Genomic DNA, 20,459 nt, shown 5'->3' on the forward strand with positions numbered 1-20,459 from the left:
TCACTTACCTTTGCTGATCTTCGTCGGAATGCACTCCCAGGACTCCCACTTCCACAAGAAATGTTCGTTTTGTTCGGTAATGTCCATCATTTATGTCCAAATAGCTATTTTTGTTAGCGTGTTTGGTAAACAAATCCAAAGTCAGTAAGCGCGTTCACTAAAAGCAGACGAAATGTCAAAAAGTTCCGTAACAGTCAGTAGAAACATGTCAAACGATGTATTGAATCAATCTTTAGAATGTTTTTAACATAAATCTTCAGTAACGTTCCAACCAGAGAATTACATTGTCTTCAGATGTGCGATGGAACAGAGCTCCCTCTCATGTGAACGCACATGGTCAGAGCATGGTTAGGTCATGATAGACCTGACTAATTCCTGTCTCCTTCGGACCCACTTCACAGTAGAGGCATCAGACAAGGTTCTACAGACTGTTGACATCTAGTGGAAGCCGTAGGACGTGCAAACTCATCCATATCCCACTGTGTATTCAAAAGGGGCTTGGTTGAAAATCGACCAACCTCAGATTTCCCACTTCCTGTTTGGATTTCTTCTCAGGTTTTTGCCTGCCATATGAGTTCTGTTATACCCACAGACATCATTCAAATAGTTTTAGAAACTTCAGAGTGTTTTCTATCCAATACTAATAATAATATGCATGTATTAGTGACTGGGACTGACGAGCAGGCAGTTTACTATGGGCACCTCTGGGCACCTTTCATCCAAGCTACTCAATACTGCCCCTGCAGCCATAAGAAGTTAACGACCGTTCCACAGGTTCACAGCATGTTCATTAATTGTTTATGGTTCATTGAACAAGTATGGGAAACAGTGTTTAAACCCTTTACAATGAAGATATGTGAAGTTATTTGGATTTTTACGAATTATCTTTGAAAGGCAGGGTCCTGAAAAAGGGGCGTTTCTTTTTTTGCTGAGTTTAGTTGCAGTGTCAGAGCCAGAGTGAAATGTTCCTCTAAAAGAAGACTTTGTTGTGCATTTTCAGAGAGAGAGAGAGAGTACGTACAAGTGTATGAGAGGGAATACCTCACAGGAGACATAGGAAACATCCAAACATCCAACTGCCAATCAACAGGTTGCCCACTATTGCCCACTATTTCTTGGACCAGAGAACTCCTTCCTGTAGCCGGCCATCTATCTATTATATTTGAGTTACATTCTGCCTCAGTAGGGCATAGCGTTACTTATTTCAGTCTGACATTTTGGCCTTTTGGTGAATTCTATAACCCCCTTCATGAAAGGTGTTTGTACTTAAAATATGCTCTCCACCTCGGACACTACACTCTTAGAAAAAAAAGGTGCTATCTAGAACCTAAAATTGTTCTTCGGTTGTCACCCACAGGAGAACACTTTTAAGAACCCTTTTTGGATCCAAAAACAGGTCCCCTATGGGGACAGCCGGAGAATCCTTTTGGAATCCTTTTTTCTAAGAAATTTGAAAAATACCTGAGGCTTAGGAATGTGCCTTTACCATGGAACCTGTGTGTGCGTGTGTGTGTGTGCGTGCGTGTGTGTGTGTGTGTGTGTGTGTGTGTGTGTGTGTGTGTGTGTGTGTGTGTGTGTGTGTGGACATACGTTGGTACAGGAAAAAGGTGTTCGTTATTGCCAAGAGCAGTGCAAATGAGCACTGTAATGACACATTCCAATAGATTGTAGATGACGTAAATTACTCCACCTCTCCTACGGGCTAAACCTGTCAATGCTGTTGTGTGTATAGTAGGGGAGCTGGGCTGTTCATGTGAATTTTGAAACAGGACGCTGTTCCAACACTGTGAAAATATACTGTGCCTTTGAATAACACAACAGATCTGCTTATATATACAAGACACACAAGAAAACCATCTTCGTGTATCCTTATTGATGTTGTACCACCTGGATGTAATATTGAAATGAATGGGACCAGATCGGTATTTGGGATTGGTGTACTTTTTGGAGACATGCACTGCCCTCTACAAGCACAACATAAAACTGCAACTGATCAGTATTTTGACCAGCAGAGGGCACAAACGTTTTGCTCCATTTGGGGGTCCATAGAGAGAAACAGATGAGTTTGCCTCTTGTCTTCCCCTTTTCAAAGGGACCAGCCACCCATGAATGAGCAGGCAACGGTACTTGTTAACAGACTCACAGACTCGCCTATGGACCTGCAGCCACAGGACGCAGAGAGAGGCAAGTTCCCCAAGCTTCAGCATCCCACCACGGATTGGGCAACTTCTTCTTCTCTACTAAATGAACTTCTGCTGAGGGGGCCTCATTTTGACACTGTCTCCTGCCGTGATCAACATTTAAAAGAAAAGCTACTTTTCAGGCTACTGCTCTCAAGATGATTCCCTCTATTTCACTGGTGGTACTATTGACTGTGTGGGCTTCCGATGCCAAAACAATTCCACAGACAAACAGTGCATCTCTTGAAAAGGATATGATCAATCTCGACATTCAAGTCATTCAAAGCCATGGTTATGGCAATGAGGATGTGAAACGACTGGAATGGGACAAGCACCACAAGAGAGCACGGCGGGGTGCAGAGGACGAGGACACAGACGCAGGTGAACCTCAGTCTACCTTCTCACGGTCTTATGAGAACGTGTCCACCTCACCCAGAGCTACCCAGTTCGCTAGCTCAACCCTGGACACTGGGGCCAACACAGACTCATACCTGGACACTGGGGCCAACACAGACTCAATCCTGGACACTGGGGCCAACACAGACTCAACCCTGGACACCGGGGCCAACACAAACTCAACCCTGTACACTGAGGCTAACACATACTCAACCCTGGACACTGCTGGGGCTAACACATACTCAACCCTGGACACTGGGGCTAACACATACTCAACCCTGGACACTGGGGCCAACACATACTCAACCCTGGACAATGGGGCCAACACAGACTCAACCCTAGACACTGGGGCTAACACAGACTCAACCCTGGACACTGGGGCTAACACAGACTCAACCCTGGACACTGGGGCTAACACATACTCAACCCTGGACACTGGGGCCAACACAGACGTGGATCAGGGCAACAGCAGCACTACAGAAAGGGGGATCACCAACATCCACAACCCTCTGTACCCAGTGACTTACAGTTCCTACACTGCCTACGCTGTCATGTTCCTGTCCCTGGTGGTGTTCTCTGTGGGGATTATAGGGAACCTGGCTGTGATGTGCATCGTCTGGCACAACTACTACATGAGGAGTACCTGGAACTACATCCTGGCCAGCTTGGCTTTCTGGGACTTCCTGGTGCTCTGCTTCTGTTTACCTGTGGTGGTCTTCAATGAGCTCACCAATAAGAGGCTGCTGGGGGACATCTCATGCAGAGTGGTACCATATATGGAGGTGGGTTCGATTCCCTTAGCCCCCCCCCCCCCCCCCTCCCCACACCGCTCAAGCGACACCCCTCCCCTTATGCCATGGTGGAATCACATGAAAATGATTAATGAACACAACTATTTGACCATGGCTCAATGATTATGTGTCCCTAATGACACGTTTAGTACCTGTTGTTGCCTAAAACAATCTTACATTTATTTTTGTTGTTCCTTGGATTATATAATTATAGGATATTCACACTGATTTATGACATTGTTGCAAACCAGGCCGTAAAAGAAGGTTATGGGTTGAATTATGTTTATGGGCCACATGGCATTGTGAAATGTTTTTAAACGTTTAATCATTTTACCAATTTAATCTTTATAGTATGTTTTCTGGTAAACCATAGTTTATTGACTGATAATAAACAACACATTGCATAGTTGTATGTAAGCCATACATTATAGAGTATCTAGATACTACACTGTAAACTCATCAATGTATATCTCGACGGCTAATGTAACAGGTCAGAAAGACTTCTTCCATATTGAAACTGTTCTGTAATTTAAATTACGAGTAAAACTACTATAAAAAATACTTCTCTTTCCATCGATTTTGGAATTTTTGATGCTCCCTCCCTGACTGTCTAGAGTTAATTTCAGTGATTATTAGTGAGCTGGACCTAGTCAATAAACTGTATGAATATAGTGATTATTAGTGAGCTGGACCCAGTCAATAAACTGTATGAATGTAGTGATTATTAGTGAGCTGGACCTAGTCAATAAACTGTATGAATGTAGTGATTATTAGTGAGCTGGACCCAGTCAATAAACTGTATGAATGTAGTGATTATTAGTGAGCTGGACCCAGTCAATAAACTGTATGAATGTAGTGATTATTAGTGAGCTGGCCCAAGTCAATAAACTGTATGAATATAGGTCCATGATCATTTATACACCGTTTAGATTAGGTTTTAGTCATTTTAAAGTATATTGAGTTTGTCCCCCCCAAACCACCCGTGTGCCGGATTGGACCCCCCCGCAGGCCGTATGTTTGACACCCCTTTTATTAACATGATACGTGTTTATAAATGCTGTGTGCAGCATGTGAAAAGTGTAGTTTTCACTAATTCCACCCACATTTGTAGATTGAAAGATCACAAAAGTCATTAAAAAAACACAGATAAGCAGAAAAAACAGCCCATCGTGAAAGATGTAGCATATCTCACAAGTTCTTCCTCTTTAATCCATATAACTCTCCAGGTGACCTCCCTAGGGGTGACATCCTTCAGCCTGTGTGCCCTGGGTATTGACCGCTTCAACTCTACCACCAGCTCCCAGCCCAAAATCCGGCAAGTGGAGAGCTGCCAGTCCATCCTGGCCAAGCTGCTGATCATATGGCTGGGCTCCATGGTGCTGGCGGCCCCAGAGCTACTGCTGTGGCAGCTCAGCCAGGCCGTGTCTCCAGCCACAGGGGCCGTGGTGGACTCCTGCACCATGAACCCTACCTCCAACCTCCCCGAGTCCATGTACACCCTTGTCATCAACTACCACGAGTGCCGCATATGGTGGTACTTTGGTTGCTACTTCTGCCTGCCCGTGGTCTTCACCCTCTTGTGCCAGTTGGCCACCTGCCACGTGTCCAATGACAATATCCCCCAGCGCCTGGTGGAACACTCCCCCTCCAAGAAGCAGAAGATACAACACAGTCAACAGGTGGAGCGCCAGCTCAACTGCACCGTGATGGCCCTGGCCGTGGTTTACGGCATCTGCGCCCTGCCGGAGAACGTGTGCAACATCGTCCTGGCCTACACCGCCATGCCCATCTCTGACAACACTGCCACCCTGCTGGCCCTCATCAACCAGTTCTCCCTGTTCTTCAAGTCGTCGGTGACGCCGGTGCTGCTGCTGTGCCTCTGTAAGTCCCTGAGCCAGGCCTTCATGGACTGCTGCTGCTGCTGCTGTGAGGAGTGCCAACCCAGTGGCTCACATTCCCCTGGCACCGAGGCCAAACTCAAGATTACCAACGAGATGTCCTCCTCCATCTTCTTTGACAAAGCCAAGGACAGCTCCGCCATCCTGTCGATCAGCGGGTCCAGCTGAACCGGCCTCTCCTGCTTCCTTTCCATCACCTAAACTGGTTAGATGTGGTAACTAAGCAACTCACCTTTCAGCAGTGGACATTCCAATCTCAATCATGGACACACCTTTGTTTTCAGTATTGTTAGTCAGAAGACAGGGACCATTGACAGCTTCACCTTCTCTGTAGCCTTAATGTCTGTAATGTCTCTCCTTTTGATGTTCTCTCCAAATAGATACAACACCCCATCCAGTTTTAAGGTGGTTCATTTTACAGGAAGTTCAGACATTGACTAGTGCAGACTAGGAGGACTGGAGAGAAGAAGGACATGAGCTCCATTTAATATCCTTGTAGAAGTGTCACCCTAACGTGTTTAGTCTAAGGATTATTAGGTCAAAAATAAACAGAGTATTATGTTAGATTACTATACTAGGGTTGACTAACAGCCCCAGAGTGTCCGGCACTGAGATCATTATTTCTTGACGTCACAACTATTAACATATCTGTAAAATGATTGGCTCTTTAGTCGACACACATAAGTGTGCCTTATCGTTTTCTTCATGCCACCCAATTATCCATGCAGCTACTTCATCTATAGCCGTCCCGTGTATCAATTATTGTTTTGAGTAATATTAATAATCAACAGGGAGGGTTTAGACATAGCATTTTCCATCTAATCAAAGTGTTGTGAATAATACAAAATAATTTGACCAGATAATCATGAGAAGTCACTGTACAGAGGTCAAGGTTATAAACTGGTTGTAAGAAGGTTAGGAAAGAAGTCAGACATCATGTTGTGAATAAGAGAAAAATCCACCAGCTCTAGTTGTGTTTAATTTATCCAATAAAGGTTTGTAATTTATCAGCGCTTGTCATTTTTCTCACAGAGAGATTTCATAAACGTTAGTTGAAAAAATAAATTTGCTCAACCAGATGAAGGGATTTTGGGTGATTTGTGCTTGATGCGCATCCGATTGACCCTATGAAACTCAATAATGGTGTCCTCCCTCTGACCTGGAGCATATTTCTCCTCTCACTGATTCAGGCTTTGGACAGCAACAGAGTTCCTCTCATAAGAATGTCATTGTTCTACAGGGGCCAGTGGAAGCCTCCACTCTGAGGCCCTGGGAGTGGAACTACAGTTGAGTTGCCAGGTTATCGTCCCAAAATTCACGGGTATTGTAGACGAGCCAAAGCCGGGCAGGCCTTCCACCATTTTCTCACCCTGTCTGGTGCCCCTGTCCAATTGAACACGTGGCACTACTGCATGTTCTCTCATGTTGTCGTGAAGGTTTGAAAGAAATGTATGTTGTTTTTTTACTTAAAAAAATGGAGATGGACATTGGCTTGGGGATGCGAGAAATTTCCAATGTGACGGACTAGGTTCAATCAGAGAACACCACAGCACAGACACCAGGAGTATGCAATGCGTTGTTTCCAACGTACAATGAAACTCAAGGCAACTTGATTGGACAGCATATCAAAAGATCACCAGTAAGCCAATAGAGGGCAACAGTAATAACGTCTTTTTGTCGGCATTAACAAGAGGCTAACTCCACAATGGCTTGTTGGCCAAAGCCTATGGGGATCAACACTGAAAATAAGGTCTGAGGAGATCGTATACTGTACGTTTTGCTCTATGAGATCATCTTCATTATCTAACCAGTGTTCATTTTCAGGTTCCTATGCCTCTGCTGCAGTTAATTATTGTACATTTTTGAACTCTTACGAAAAAAGATTGCTGCAAATAGTGTGTCCAAAATAACACTTTTTTTTACTAAAGTAATTTTGCTGTGTAACTGCAGTTACAGTGCACTATACTGTAAATGCAGTTCAACTTTTGTAAGGGCACTTTTTGTGAATTTGGAAGCATTTATGTAATCAAAACAAGCACATAAAGGCTTCATCATTGATAAAGCTTATGTTATCTGACTGATATTTGCTCATAAAACAAAACGTATAAGATCTCCTAATGCTATGTTAACCTCAGACCTTATTTTCAGCGTATATCCCAAAACCCCACTCTTTCCTCATTCATTTTCACCATAGGACTGGCCAACAAACCAGAGGTAGAAAATGCTAACTCATGAATGTTTTTTAGCACTACAAGCTGGCGAGCTCTATAGGGCCTAACAATACCCAATTGTGATTAGCTTAGAAGTCAGTTTGAATGTACAGAGACAATCTGGTTTCTCCATTCAATGATGCACTGATTGAAGGGTTTAGAGACAGAGGAGGGTCTTTTTTTTTTCGGGGGGTGGTTGACCTCTTTAGAGTCTCTCTCTCTGGGTCTTGGAGCATGTTCAGAGACTGTCAGGGCCTGGGCAGATGGTGTTGGAGCCTCATTAGCAGTGAGCAGAGCTCCTCACCAGCTCCTGTGGACACTAATGACTGAACAGTGAACAGTCGCCTCTCTGTTTCATTAATGAAGCCACCGACACAAATCAACAGATAGCCTCCCCATGCTATAACATCCAATGCCAGTCCGCTAACATACAAGGACTGAGGGAGTGGGATGGTTCATGAAGCTCTGCAGCAGGTAAACAAATAGAGAGCGTATTTCAGGATGAAAAGTTGACTACATGATGACACAGCAAGCTGGCGTTACAAGCAGCAATAGGACAGAAGTTATCCATCTTATAGATCAGATCATGTGCACTCATTTGATTGATACTGTAAGTACATTTCTAAATGCTTGATGAAACAACTTTTTTGATTAAACTACTTTCACCTGCATTGTAGTGTATTTATGAAACACCAAAGACGAGGGAGAGAGAGAGGGAAAGAGAGAGGGTGAGAGAGAGAGAGAGAGAGAGAGAGAGAGAGAGAGAGAGAGAGAGAGAGAGAGAGAGAGAGAGAGAGAGAGAGAGAGAGAGAGAGAGAGAGACCTCTTTGGGTTGGCTCAGTGAACGTAGACTAATATGACCTGAATGTCCCCACTTATGAACACAGAGCTGCCTCACCTCCCCTTGATGCGGGGACAATGTTTGTTTTGTTCTGTGGGAAAACTGACGAGGGTTGGGGGGAGCTCTGTTGTCATGGCAGAGGCCTGACAGAGAGCTTTGGCCCTCCGAGGAACACAAATTGATCTGAATCAGAGAGGTTGGCGTGGATCCTGAGCATGAATGTCCACACACCGGTCCTGTCCAGACCCAGGCCTCTATAGCGGACCACCTTGTTCTCTCTGGACAGGAAGCCTCATTATTGTCATGCCAAGGAGGGACAAGTACAGAGCTTGTTGTCACAACTCGTTTGTATTCATGGCATAATGCGGCTCAACCCAGAGAAGGAGAGTAGGGAGGAAAGTAACTTCTATTCATTTAGTCTGGGCCTTTCTGAGATCACCGATCTCATAGTACCTCTCTGGTACCCACAGTTCCTCCCCTCTCTGGGGTCTGGGTGCTTGGGAATCTCTCTAAAACAACACAACAGTTCCTCCCCTCTCTGGGGTCTGGGTGCTTGGGAAGCTCTCTAAAACAATACAACAGTTCCTCCCCTCTCTGGGGTCTGGGTGCTTGGGAAGCTCTCTAAAACAACACAACAGTTCCTCCCCTCTCTGGGGTCTGGGTGCTTGGGAAGCTCTCTAAAACAACACAACAGTTCCTCCCCTCTCTGGGGTCTGGGTGCTTGGGAATCTCTCTAAAACAACACAACAGTTCCTCCCCTCTCTGGGGTCTGGGTGCTTGGGAAGCTCTCTAAAACAACACAACAGTTCCTCCCCTCTCTGGGGTCTGGGTGCTTGGGAAGCTCTCTAAAACAACACAACAGTTCCTCCCCTCTCTGGGGTCTGGGTGTTTGGGAAGCTCTCTAAAACAACACAACAGTTCCTCCCCTCTCTGGGGTCTGGGTGCTTGGGAAGCTCTCTAAAACAACACAACAGTTCCTCCCCTCTCTGGGTCTGGGTGCTTGGGAAGCTCTCCAAAACAACACAACTTCTTTACCACATTGGTGCTTAGATTTGTCATACACAAAGGCTTTACCCACTTGTTGAAAATCAGCATTGAGAAAGAGGTGAGAGTGTTGTAGGGGAAGCACACCCTCCCCATACGTGTGTAGTGTATTATTTATTTGTATTTAACCTTTTTTAACTAGGCAAGTCAGTTAAGAACAAATTCTTATTTTACAATGACGGCCTACCCCGGCCAATCCCTCCCCTAACCTGGATAATTCTGGGCCAATTGTGCGCCACCCTATGGGACTCCCAATCACAGCCGGTTGTGATACAACCCGGGATCAAACCAGGGTCTGTAGTGACGCCTCTAGCACTGAGATGCAGTGCCTTAGATCGCTGCGCCACTCAGGAGCCTCGAAAGTGTAAGCACGTTAAAACTTGCCTACTTTACTTTACTGATTTTATTGTCCCCATGGGGATATTTTGTTGCAGTGTCATGTACACAATTAAAGTAGCGTTTAAATACAAAACAAAATGACAATACAATTTTCATAATAGTTACATACCAATAAAAAGAGATTAGCCTGCTGGCCTTACTGGGTATATAGGAACATTAGCCTGCTGGCCTTACTGGGTGGATAGGAACATTAGCCTGCTGGCCTTACTGAGTCTATAGGAACATTAGCCTGCTGGCCTTACTGGGTGGATAGGAACATTAGCCTGCTGGTCTTACTGGGTGGATAGGAACATTAGCCTGCTGGTCTTACTGGGTCTATAGGAACATTAGCCTGCTGGCCTTACTGAGTGGATAGGAACATTAGCCTGCTGGTCTTACTGGGTGGATAGGAACATTAGCCTGCTGGTCTTACTGGGTCTATAGGAACATTAGCCTGCTGGTCTTACTGAGTGGAAAGGAACATTAGCCTGCTGGCCTTACTGGGTCTATAGGAACATTAGCCTGCTGGCCTTACTGAGTGGATAAGAACATTAGCCTGCTGGTCTTACAGGGTCGATAGGAACATTAGCCTGCTGGTCTTACAGGGTCGATAGGAACATTAGCCTGCTGGTCTTACAGGGTCGATAGGAACATTAGCCTGCTGGCCTTACTGAGTGGATAGGAACATTAGCCTGCTGGTCTTACTGGGTCTATAGGAACATTAGCCTGCTGGCCTTACTGGGTGGATAGGAACATTAGCCTGCTGGTCTTACTGAGTGGATAGGAACATTAGCCTGCTGGTCTTACTGGGTGGATAGGAACATTAGCCTGCTGGTCTTACTGAGTGGATAGGAACATTAGCCTGCTGGTCTTACTGGGTGGATAGGAACATTAGCCTGCTGGCCTTACTGAGTGGATAGGAACATTAGCCTGCTGGTCTTACTGAGTGGATAGGAACATTAGCCTGCTGGCCTTACTGGGTGGATAGGAACATTAGCCTGCTGGCCTTACTGGGTCAATAGGAACATTAGCCTGCTGGCCTTACTGGGTGGATAGGAACATTAGCCTGCTGGTCTTACTGAGTGGATAGGAACATTAGCCTGCTGGTCTTACTGGGTGGATAGGAACATTAGCCTGCTGGTCTTACTGAGTGGATAGGAACATTAGCCTGCTGGTCTTACTGGGTGGATAGGAACATTAGCCTGCTGGCCTTACTGAGTCTATAGGAACATTAGCCTGCTGGCCTTACTGAGTGGAGAAGGAACATTAGCCTGCTGGTCTTACTGAGTGGATAGGAACATTAGCCCGCTGGTCTTGCTGAGTGGATAGGAACATTAGCCTGCTGGTCTTACTGAGTGGATAGGAACATTAGCCTGCTGGCCTTACAGGGTCGATAGGAACATTAGCCTGCTGGCCTTACAGGGTCGATAGGAACATTAGCCTGCTGGCCTTACTGAGTGGATAGGAACATTAGCCTGCTGGCCTTACAGGGTGGATAGGAACATTAGCCTGCTGGCCTTACTGGGTCGATAGGAACATTAGCCTGCTGGCCTTACAGGGTGGATAGGAACATTAGCCTGCTGGCCTTACTGGGTGGATAGGAACATTAGCCTGCTGGCCTTACAGGGTGGATAGGAACATTAGCCTGCTGGCCTTACTGGGTCTATAGGAACATTAGCCTGCTGGCCTTACTGGGTATATAGGAACATTAGCCTGCTGGCCTTACTGAGTCTATAGGAACATTAGCCTGCTGGCCTTACTGAGTCTATAGGAACATTAGCCTGCTGGACTTACTGAGTGGATAGGAACATTAGCTTGCTGTCCTTACAGAGTCGATAGGAACATTAGCCTGCTGGCCTTACTGGGTCTATAGGAACATTAGCCTGCTGACCTTACTGAGTGGATAGGAACATTAGCCTGCTGGCCTTACTGGGTCTATAGGAACATTAGCCTGCTGGCCTTACTGAGTGGATAGGAACATTAGCTTGCTGTCCTTACAGGGTCGATAGGAACATTAGCCTGCTGGCCTTACTGAGTGGATAGGAACATTAGCCTGCTGACCTTACTGAGTGGATAGGAACATTAGCCTGCTGGTCTTACTGGGTGGATAGGAACATTAGCCTGCTGACCTTACTGAGTCTATAGGAACATTAGCCTGCTGGTCTTACTGAGTCTATAGGAACATTAGCCTGCTGACCTTACTGAGTGGATAGGAACATTAGCCTGCTGACCTTACTGAGTCTATAGGAACATTAGCCTGCTGGTCTTACAGAGTCTATAGGAACATTAGCCTGCTGACCTTACTGGGTGGATAGGAACATTAGCTTGCAGGCCTTACTGGGTGGATAGGAACATTAGCTTGCTGGCCTTACTGAGTCTATAGGAACATTAGCCTGCTGGTCTTACTGAGTCTATAGGAACATTAGCCTGCTGACCTTACTGAGTGGATAGGAACATTAGCCTGCTGACCTTACTGAGTCTATAGGAACATTAGCCTGCTGGTCTTACTGAGTCTATAGGAACATTAGCCTGCTGACCTTACTGGGTGGATAGGAACATTAGCTTGCAGGCCTTACTGGGTGGATAGGAACATTAGCTTGCTGGCCTTACTGATTCGATAGGAACATTAGCCTGCTGGCCTTACTGGGTGGATAGGAACATTAGCTTGCAGGCCTTACTGGGTGGATAGGAACATTAGCTTGCTGGCCTTACTGGGTGGATAGGAACATTAGCCTGCTGGTCTTACTGAGTCTATAGGAACATTAGCCTGCTGGCCTTACTGAGTGGATAGGAACATTAGCTTGCTGTCCTTACTGAGTCTATAGGAACATTAGCCTGCTGGTCTTACTGGGTAGATAGGAACATTAGCCTGCTGGCCTTACTGAGTGGATAGGAACATTAGCTTGCTGTCCTTAATGGGTCTATAGGAACATTAGCCTGCTGCCCTTACTGAGTGGATAGGAACATTAGCCTGTTGGTCTTACTGAGTCTATAGGAACATTAGCCTGCTGGTCTTACAGGGTGGATAGGAACATTAGCCTGCTGGTCTTACTGAGTAGATAGGAACATTAGCCTGCTGGTCTTACTGAGTGGATAGGAACATTAGCCTGTTGGTCTTACTGAGTCTATAGGAACATTAGCCTGCTGGCCTTACTGGGTGGATAGGAATATTAGCCTGCTGGCCTTACTGGGTGGATAGGAACATTAGCCTGCTGGCCTTACTGAGTCTATAGGAACATTAGCCTGCTGGCCTTACTGGGTGGATAGGAACATTAGCCTGTTGGTCTTACTGAGTGGATAGGAACATTAGCCTGCTGGTCTTACTGAGTGGATAGGAACATTAGCCTGCTGGCTTTACAGGGTCGATAGGAACATTAGCCTGCTGGTCTTACAGGGTGGATAGGAACATTAGCCTGCTGGTCTTACTGGGTGGATAGGAACATTAGCCTGCTGGCCTTACAGGGTCGATAGGAACATTAGCCTGCTGGTCTTACTGGGTGGATAGGAACATTAGCCTGCTGGTCTTACTGGGTGGATAGGAACATTAGCCTGCTGGCCTTACAGGGTCGATAGGAACATTAGCCTGCTGGTCTTACTGGGTGGATAGGAACATTAGCCTGCTGGTCTTACTGGGTGGATAGGAACATTAGCCTGCTGGTCTTACTGGGTGGATAGGAACATTAGCCTGCTGGTCTTACTGGGTCTATAGGAACATTAGCCTGCTGGTCTTACTGGGTAGATAGGAACATTAGCCTGCTGGTCTTACAGGGTTGATAGGAACATTAGCCTGCTGGTCTTACTGGGTCTATAGGAACATTAGCCTGCTGGTCTTACTGGGTCTATAGGAACATTAGCCTGCTGGTCTTACTGGGTGGATAGGAACATTAGCCTGCTGGTCTTACAGGGTTGATAGGAACATTAGCTTGCTGGCCTTACAGGGTTGATAGGAACATTAGCCTGCTGGTCTTACAGGGTGGATAGGAACATTAGCCTGCTGTCCTTACTGAGTGGATAGGAACATTAGCCTGCTGGTCTTACTGAGTGGATAGGAACATTAGCCTGCTGGTCCTACTGAGTGGATAGGAACATTAGCCTGCTGGTCTTACTGAGTGGATAGGAACATTAGCCTGCTGGCCTTACAGGGTCGATAGGAACATTAGCCTGCTGGCCTTACAGGGTCGATAGGAACATTAGCCTGCTGACCTTACTGGGTGGATAGGAACATTAGCCTGCTGGCCTTACTGGGTGGATAGGAACATGAGCCTGCTGGCCTTACTGAGTCTATAGGAACATTAGCCTGCTGGCCTTACTGAGTCTATAGGAACATTAGCCTGCTGACCTTACTGGGTCGATAGGAACATTAGCCTGCTGGTCTTACTGGGTGGATAGGAACATTAGCCTGCTGACCTTACTGGGTGGATAGGAACATTGGCCTGCTGGCTTACTGGGTCTATAGGAACATTAGCCTGCTGGCCTTACTGGGTGGATAGGAACATTAGCCTGCTGGCCTTACTGGGTCTATAGGAACATTAGCCTGCTGGCCTTACAGGGTGGATAGGAACATTAGCCTGCTGGTCTTACTGAGTCTATAGGAACATTAGCCTGCTGGTCTTACTGAGTCTATAGGAACATTAGCCTGCTGACCTTACTGGGTGGATAGGAACATTAGCTTGCAGGCCTTACTGGGTGGATAGGAACATTAGCCTGCTGGCCTTACAGGGTCGATAGGAACATTAGCCTGCTGGTCTTACTGGGTGGATAGGAACATTAGCCTGCTGGTCTTACTGGGTGGATAGGAACATTAGCCTGCTGGCCTTACAGGGTCGATAGGAACATTAGCCTGCTGGTCTTACTGGGTGGATAGGAACATTTACCTGCTGGTCTTACTGAGTGGATAGGAACATTAGCCTGCTGGTCTTACTGAGTCTATAGGAACATTAGCCTGCTGGTCTTACTGGGTCTATAGGAACATTAGCCTGCTGGTCTTACTGGGTGGATAGGAACATTAGCCTGCTGGTCTTACTGAGTGGATAGGAACATTAGCCTGCTGGTCTTACTGAGTCTATAGGAACATTAGCCTGCTGGCCTTACTGGGTCTATAGGAACATTAGCCTGCTGGTCTTACTGAGTGGATAGGAACATTAGCCTGCTGGCCTTACTGAGTCTATAGGAACATTAGCCTGCTGGTCTTACTGTGTGGATAGGAACATTAGCCTGCTGGTCTTACTGAGTCTATAGGAACATTAGCCTGCTGGTCTTACTGGGTGGATAGGAACATTAGCCTGCTGGTCTTACTGAGTGGATAGGAACATTAGACTGCTGGTCTTACTGAGTCTATAGGAACATTAGCCTGCTGGTCTTACTGGGTGGATAGGAACATTAGCCTGCTGACCTTACTGAGTCTATAGGAACATTAGCCTGCTGGTCTTACTGAGTGGATAGGAACATTAGACTGCTGGTCTTACTGGGTAGATAGGAACATTAGCCTGCTGGCCTTACTGGGTGGATAGGAACATTAGCCTGCTGGCCTTACAGGGTCGATAGGAACATTAGCCTGCTCTCCTTACTGGGTCAATGGGAACATTAGCCTGCTGACCTTACTGGGTCTATAGGAACATTAGCCTGCTGGTCTTACTTGGTGGATAGGAACATTAGCCTGCTGGCCTTACTGAGTCTATAGGAACATTAGCCTGCTGGCCTTACTGAGTCTATAGGAACATTAGCCTGCTGGCCTTACAGGGTCGATAGGAACATTAGCCTGCTGACCTTACTGGGTGGATAGGAACATTAGCCTGCTGGCCTTACTGGGTGGATAGGAACATTAGCCTGCTGGCCTTACTGAGTCTATAGGAACATTAGCCTGCTGGCCTTACTGAGTCTATAGGAACATTAGCCTGCTGACCTTACTGGGTCGATAGGAACATTAGCCTGCTGGTCTTACTGGGTGGATAGGAACATTAGCCTGCTGACCTTACTGGGTGGATAGGAACATTAGCCTGCTGGCTTACTGGGTCTATAGGAACATTAGCCTGCTGGCCTTACTGGGTGGATAGGAACATTAGCCTGCTGGCCTTACTGGGTCTATAGGAACATTAGCCTGCTGGCCTTACAGGGTGGATAGGAACATTAGCCTGCTGGTCTTACTGAGTCTATAGGAACATTAGCCTGCTGGTCTTACTGAGTCTATAGGAACATTAGCCTGCTGACCTTACTGGGTGGATAGGAACATTAGCTTGCAGGCCTTACTGGGTGGATAGGAACATTAGCCTGCTGGCCTTACAGGGTCGATAGGAACATTAGCCTGCTGGTCTTACTGGGTGGATAGGAACATTAGCCTGCTGGTCTTACTGAGTGGATAGGAACATTAGCCTGCTGGTCTTACTGAGTCTATAGGAACATTAGCCTGCTGGTCTTACTGGGTCTATAGGAACATTAGCCTGCTGGTCTTACTGGGTAGATAGGAACATTAGCCTGCTGGTCTTACAGGGTTGATAGGAACATTAGCCTGCTGGTCTTACTGGGTCTATAGGAACATTAGCCTGCTGGTCTTACTGGGTCTATAGGAACATTAGCCTGCTGGTCTTACTGGGTGGATAGGAACATTAGCCTGCTGGTCTTACAGGGTTGATAGGAACATTAGCTTGCTGGCCTTACAGGGTTGATAGGAACATTCGCCTGCTGGTCTTACTGGGTGGATAGGAACATTAGCCTGCTGGCCTTACTGAGTGGATAGGAACATTAGCCTGCTGGTCTTACTGAGTGGATAGGAACATTAGCCTGCTGGTCCTACTGAGTGGCTAGGAACATTAGCCTGCTGGTCTTACTGAGTGGATAGGAACATTAGCCTGCTGGCCTTACAGGGTCGATAGGAACATTAGCCTGCTGGCCTTACAGGGTCGATAGGAACATTAGCCTGCTGACCTTACTGGGTGGATAGGAACATTAGCCTGCTGGCCTTACTGGGTGGATAGGAACATTAGCCTGCTGGCCTTACTGAGTCTATAGGAACATTAGCCTGCTGGCCTTGATGAGTCTATAGGAACATTAGCCTGCTGACCTTACTGGGTCGATAGGAACATTAGCCTGCTGGTCTTACTGGGTGGATAGGAACATTAGCCTGCTGACCTTACTGGGTGGATAGGAACATTAGCCTGCTGGCTTACTGGGTCTATAGGAACATTAGCCTGCTGGCCTTACTGGGTGGATAGGAACATTAGCCTGCTGGCCTTACTGGGTCTATAGGAACATTAGCCTGCTGGCCTTACAGGGTGGATAGGAACATTAGCCTGCTGGTCTTACTGAGTCTATAGGAACATTAGCCTGCTGGTCTTACTGAGTCTATAGGAACATTAGCCTGCTGACCTTACTGGGTGGATAGGAACATTAGCTTGCAGGCCTTACTGGGTGGATAGGAACATTAGCTTGCTGGCCTTACTGGGTCGATAGGAACATTAGCCTGCTGGCCTTACTGGGTGGATAGGAACATTAGCCTGCTGGCCTTACAGGGTCGATAGGAACATTAGCCTGCTGGCCTTACAGGGTCGATAGGAACATTAGCCTGCTGACCTTACTGGGTGGATAGGAACATTAGCCTGCTGGCCTTACTGGGTGGATAGGAACATTAGCCTGCTGGCCTTACTGAGTCTATAGGAACATTAGCCTGCTGGCCTTACTGAGTCTATAGGAACATTAGCCTGCTGACCTTACTGGGTGGATAGGAACATTAGCCTGCTGGTCTTACTGGGTGGATAGGAACATTAGCCTGCTGACCTTACTGGGTGGATAGGAACATTAGCCTGCTGGCTTACTGGGTCTATAGGAACATTAGCCTGCTGGCCTTACTGGGTGGATAGGAACATTAGCCTGCTGGCCTTACTGGGTCTATAGGAACATTAGCCTGCTGGCCTTACAGGGTGGATAGGAACATTAGCCTGCTGGTCTTACTGAGTCTATAGGAACATTAGCCTGCTGGTCTTACTGAGTCTATAGGAACATTAGCCTGCTGACCTTACTGGGTGGATAGGAACATTAGCTTGCAGGCCTTACTGGGTGGATAGGAACATTAGCTTGCTGGCCTTACTGGGTCGATAGGAACATTAGCCTGCTGGCCTTACTGGGTGGATAGGAACATTAGCTTGCTGGCCTTACTGGGTGGATAGGAACATTAGCTTGCTGGCCTTACTGGGTCGATAGGAACATTAGCCTGCTGGTCTTACTGAGTCTATAGGAACATTAGCCTGCTGGCCTTACTGAGTGGATAGGAACATTAGCTTGCTGTCCTTACTGAGTCTATAGGAACATTAGCCTGCTGGTCTTACTGGGTAGATAGGAACATTAGCCTGCTGGCCTTACTGAGTGGATAGGAACATTAGCTTGCTGTCCTTACTGAGTCTATAGGAACATTAGCCTGCTGGTCTTACTGGGTGGATAGGAACATTAGCCTGCTGGTCTTACTGGGTGGATAGGAACATTAGCCTGCTGGTCTTACTGGGTGGATAGGAACATTAGCCTGCTAACCTTACTGAGTGGATAGGAACATTAGCCTGTTGGTCTTACTGAGTCTATAGGAACATTAGCCTGCTGGTCTTACAGGGTGGATAGGAACATTAGCCTGCTGGTCTTACTGAGTGGATAGGAACATTAGCCTGCTGGTCCTACTGAGTGGATAGGAACATTAGCCTGCTGGCCTTACTGGGTGGATAGGAATATTAGCCTGTTGGTCTTACTGAGTGGATAGGAACATTAGCCTGCTGGTCTTACTGAGTGGATAGGAACATTAGCCTGCTGGCTTTACAGGGTCGATAGGAACATTAGCCTGCTGGTCTTACAGGGTGGATAGGAACATTTGCCTGCTGGTCTTACTGGGTGGATAGGAACATTAGCCTGCTGGCCTTACAGGGTCGATAGGAACATTAGCCTGCTGGTCTTACTGGGTGGATAGGAACATTAGCCTGCTGGTCTTACTGGGTGGATAGGAACATTAGCCTGCTGGCCTTACAGGGTCGATAGGAACATTAGCCTGCTGGTCTTACTGGGTGGATAGGAACATTAGCCTGCTGGTCTTACTGAGTGGATAGGAACATTAGCCTGCTGGTCTTACTGAGTCTATAGGAACATTAGCCTGCTGGTCTTACTGGGTCTATAGGAACATTAGCCTGCTGGTCTTACTGGGTGGATAGGAACATTAGCCTGCTGGTCTTACTGAGTGGATAGGAACATTAGCCTGCTGGTCTTACTGAGTGGATAGGAACATTAGCCTGCTGGCCTTACTGGGTGGATAGGAACATTAGCCTGTTGGTCTTACTGAGTGGATAGGAACATTAGCCTGCTGGTCTTACTGAGTGGATAGGAACATTAGCCTGCTGGCTTTACAGGGTCGATAGGAACATTAGCCTGCTGGTCTTACAGGGTGGATAGGAACATTAGCCTGCTGGTCTTACTGGGTGGATAGGAACATTAGCCTGCTGGCCTTACAGGGTCGATAGGAACATTAGCCTGCTGGTCTTACTGGGTGGATAGGAACATTAGCCTGCTGGTCTTACTGGGTGGATAGGAACATTAGCCTGCTGGCCTTACAGGGTCGATAGGAACATTAGCCTGCTGGTCTTACTGGGTGGATAGGAACATTAGCCTGCTGGTCTTACTGAGTGGATAGGAACATTAGCCTGCTGTCCTTACTGAGTCTATAGGAACATTAGCCTGCTGGTCTTACTGGGTGGATAGGAACATTAGCCTGCTGGTCTTACTGGGTGGATAGGAACATTAGCCTGCTGGTCTTACTGGGTGGATAGGAACATTAGCCTGCTAACCTTACTGAGTGGATAGGAACATTAGCCTGTTGGTCTTACTGAGTCTATAGGAACATTAGCCTGCTGGTCTTACAGGGTGGATAGGAACATTAGCCTGCTGGTCTTACTGAGTGGATAGGAACATTAGCCTGCTGGTCCTACTGAGTGGATAGGAACATTAGCCTGCTGGCCTTACTGGGTGGATAGGAACATTAGCCTGTTGGTCTTACTGAGTGGATAGGAACATTAGCCTGCTGGTCTTACTGAGTGGATAGGAACATTAGCCTGCTGGCTTTACAGGGTCGATAGGAACATTAGCCTGCTGGTCTTACAGGGTGGATAGGAACATTAGCCTGCTGGTCTTACTGGGTGGATAGGAACATTAGCCTGCTGGCCTTACAGGGTCGATAGGAACATTAGCCTGCTGGTCTTACTGGGTGGATAGGAACATTAGCCTGCTGGTCTTACTGGGTGGATAGGAACATTAGCCTGCTGGCCTTACAGGGTCGATAGGAACATTAGCCTGCTGGTCTTACTGGGTGGATAGGAACATTAGCCTGCTGGTCTTACTGAGTGGATAGGAACATTAGCCTGCTGGTCTTACTGAGTCTATAGGAACATTAGCCTGCTGGTCTTACTGGGTCTATAGGAACATTAGCCTGCTGGTCTTACTGGGTGGATAGGAACATTAGCCTGCTGGTCTTACTGAGTGGATAGGAACATTAGCCTGCTGGTCTTACTGAGTGGATAGGAACATTAGCCTGCTGGCCTTACTGGGTGGATAGGAACATTAGCCTGTTGGTCTTACTGAGTGGATAGGAACATTAGCCTGCTGGTCTTACTGAGTGGATAGGAACATTAGCCTGCTTGCTTTACAGTGTCGATAGGAACATTAGCCTGCTGGTCTTACAGGGTGGATAGGAACATTAGCCT

The 20,459-nt window shown here is 46.9% G+C and overlaps 1 protein-coding gene across 1 annotated transcript; it reads left to right on the forward strand.

Moving 5' to 3' along the window:
* The first annotated feature begins 2,097 nt into the window (after window positions 1-2,097).
* LOC129861248 (G-protein coupled receptor 37-like 1) lies at window positions 2,098-6,272 on the forward strand. Its single transcript, XM_055932495.1, has 2 exons — window positions 2,098-3,358; window positions 4,594-6,272. Exons 1-2 carry the CDS (start codon window positions 2,339-2,341, stop codon window positions 5,431-5,433), a joined length of 1,860 nt encoding a protein of 619 aa, XP_055788470.1. The 5' UTR covers window positions 2,098-2,338; the 3' UTR covers window positions 5,434-6,272.
* The last annotated feature ends 14,187 nt before the right edge of the window (window positions 6,273-20,459 follow it).

This window comes from Salvelinus fontinalis, chromosome 8, assembly GCF_029448725.1.
Source record: "Salvelinus fontinalis isolate EN_2023a chromosome 8, ASM2944872v1, whole genome shotgun sequence".
In the NCBI taxonomy this organism is placed as follows: Eukaryota; Metazoa; Chordata; class Actinopteri; order Salmoniformes; family Salmonidae; genus Salvelinus; species Salvelinus fontinalis.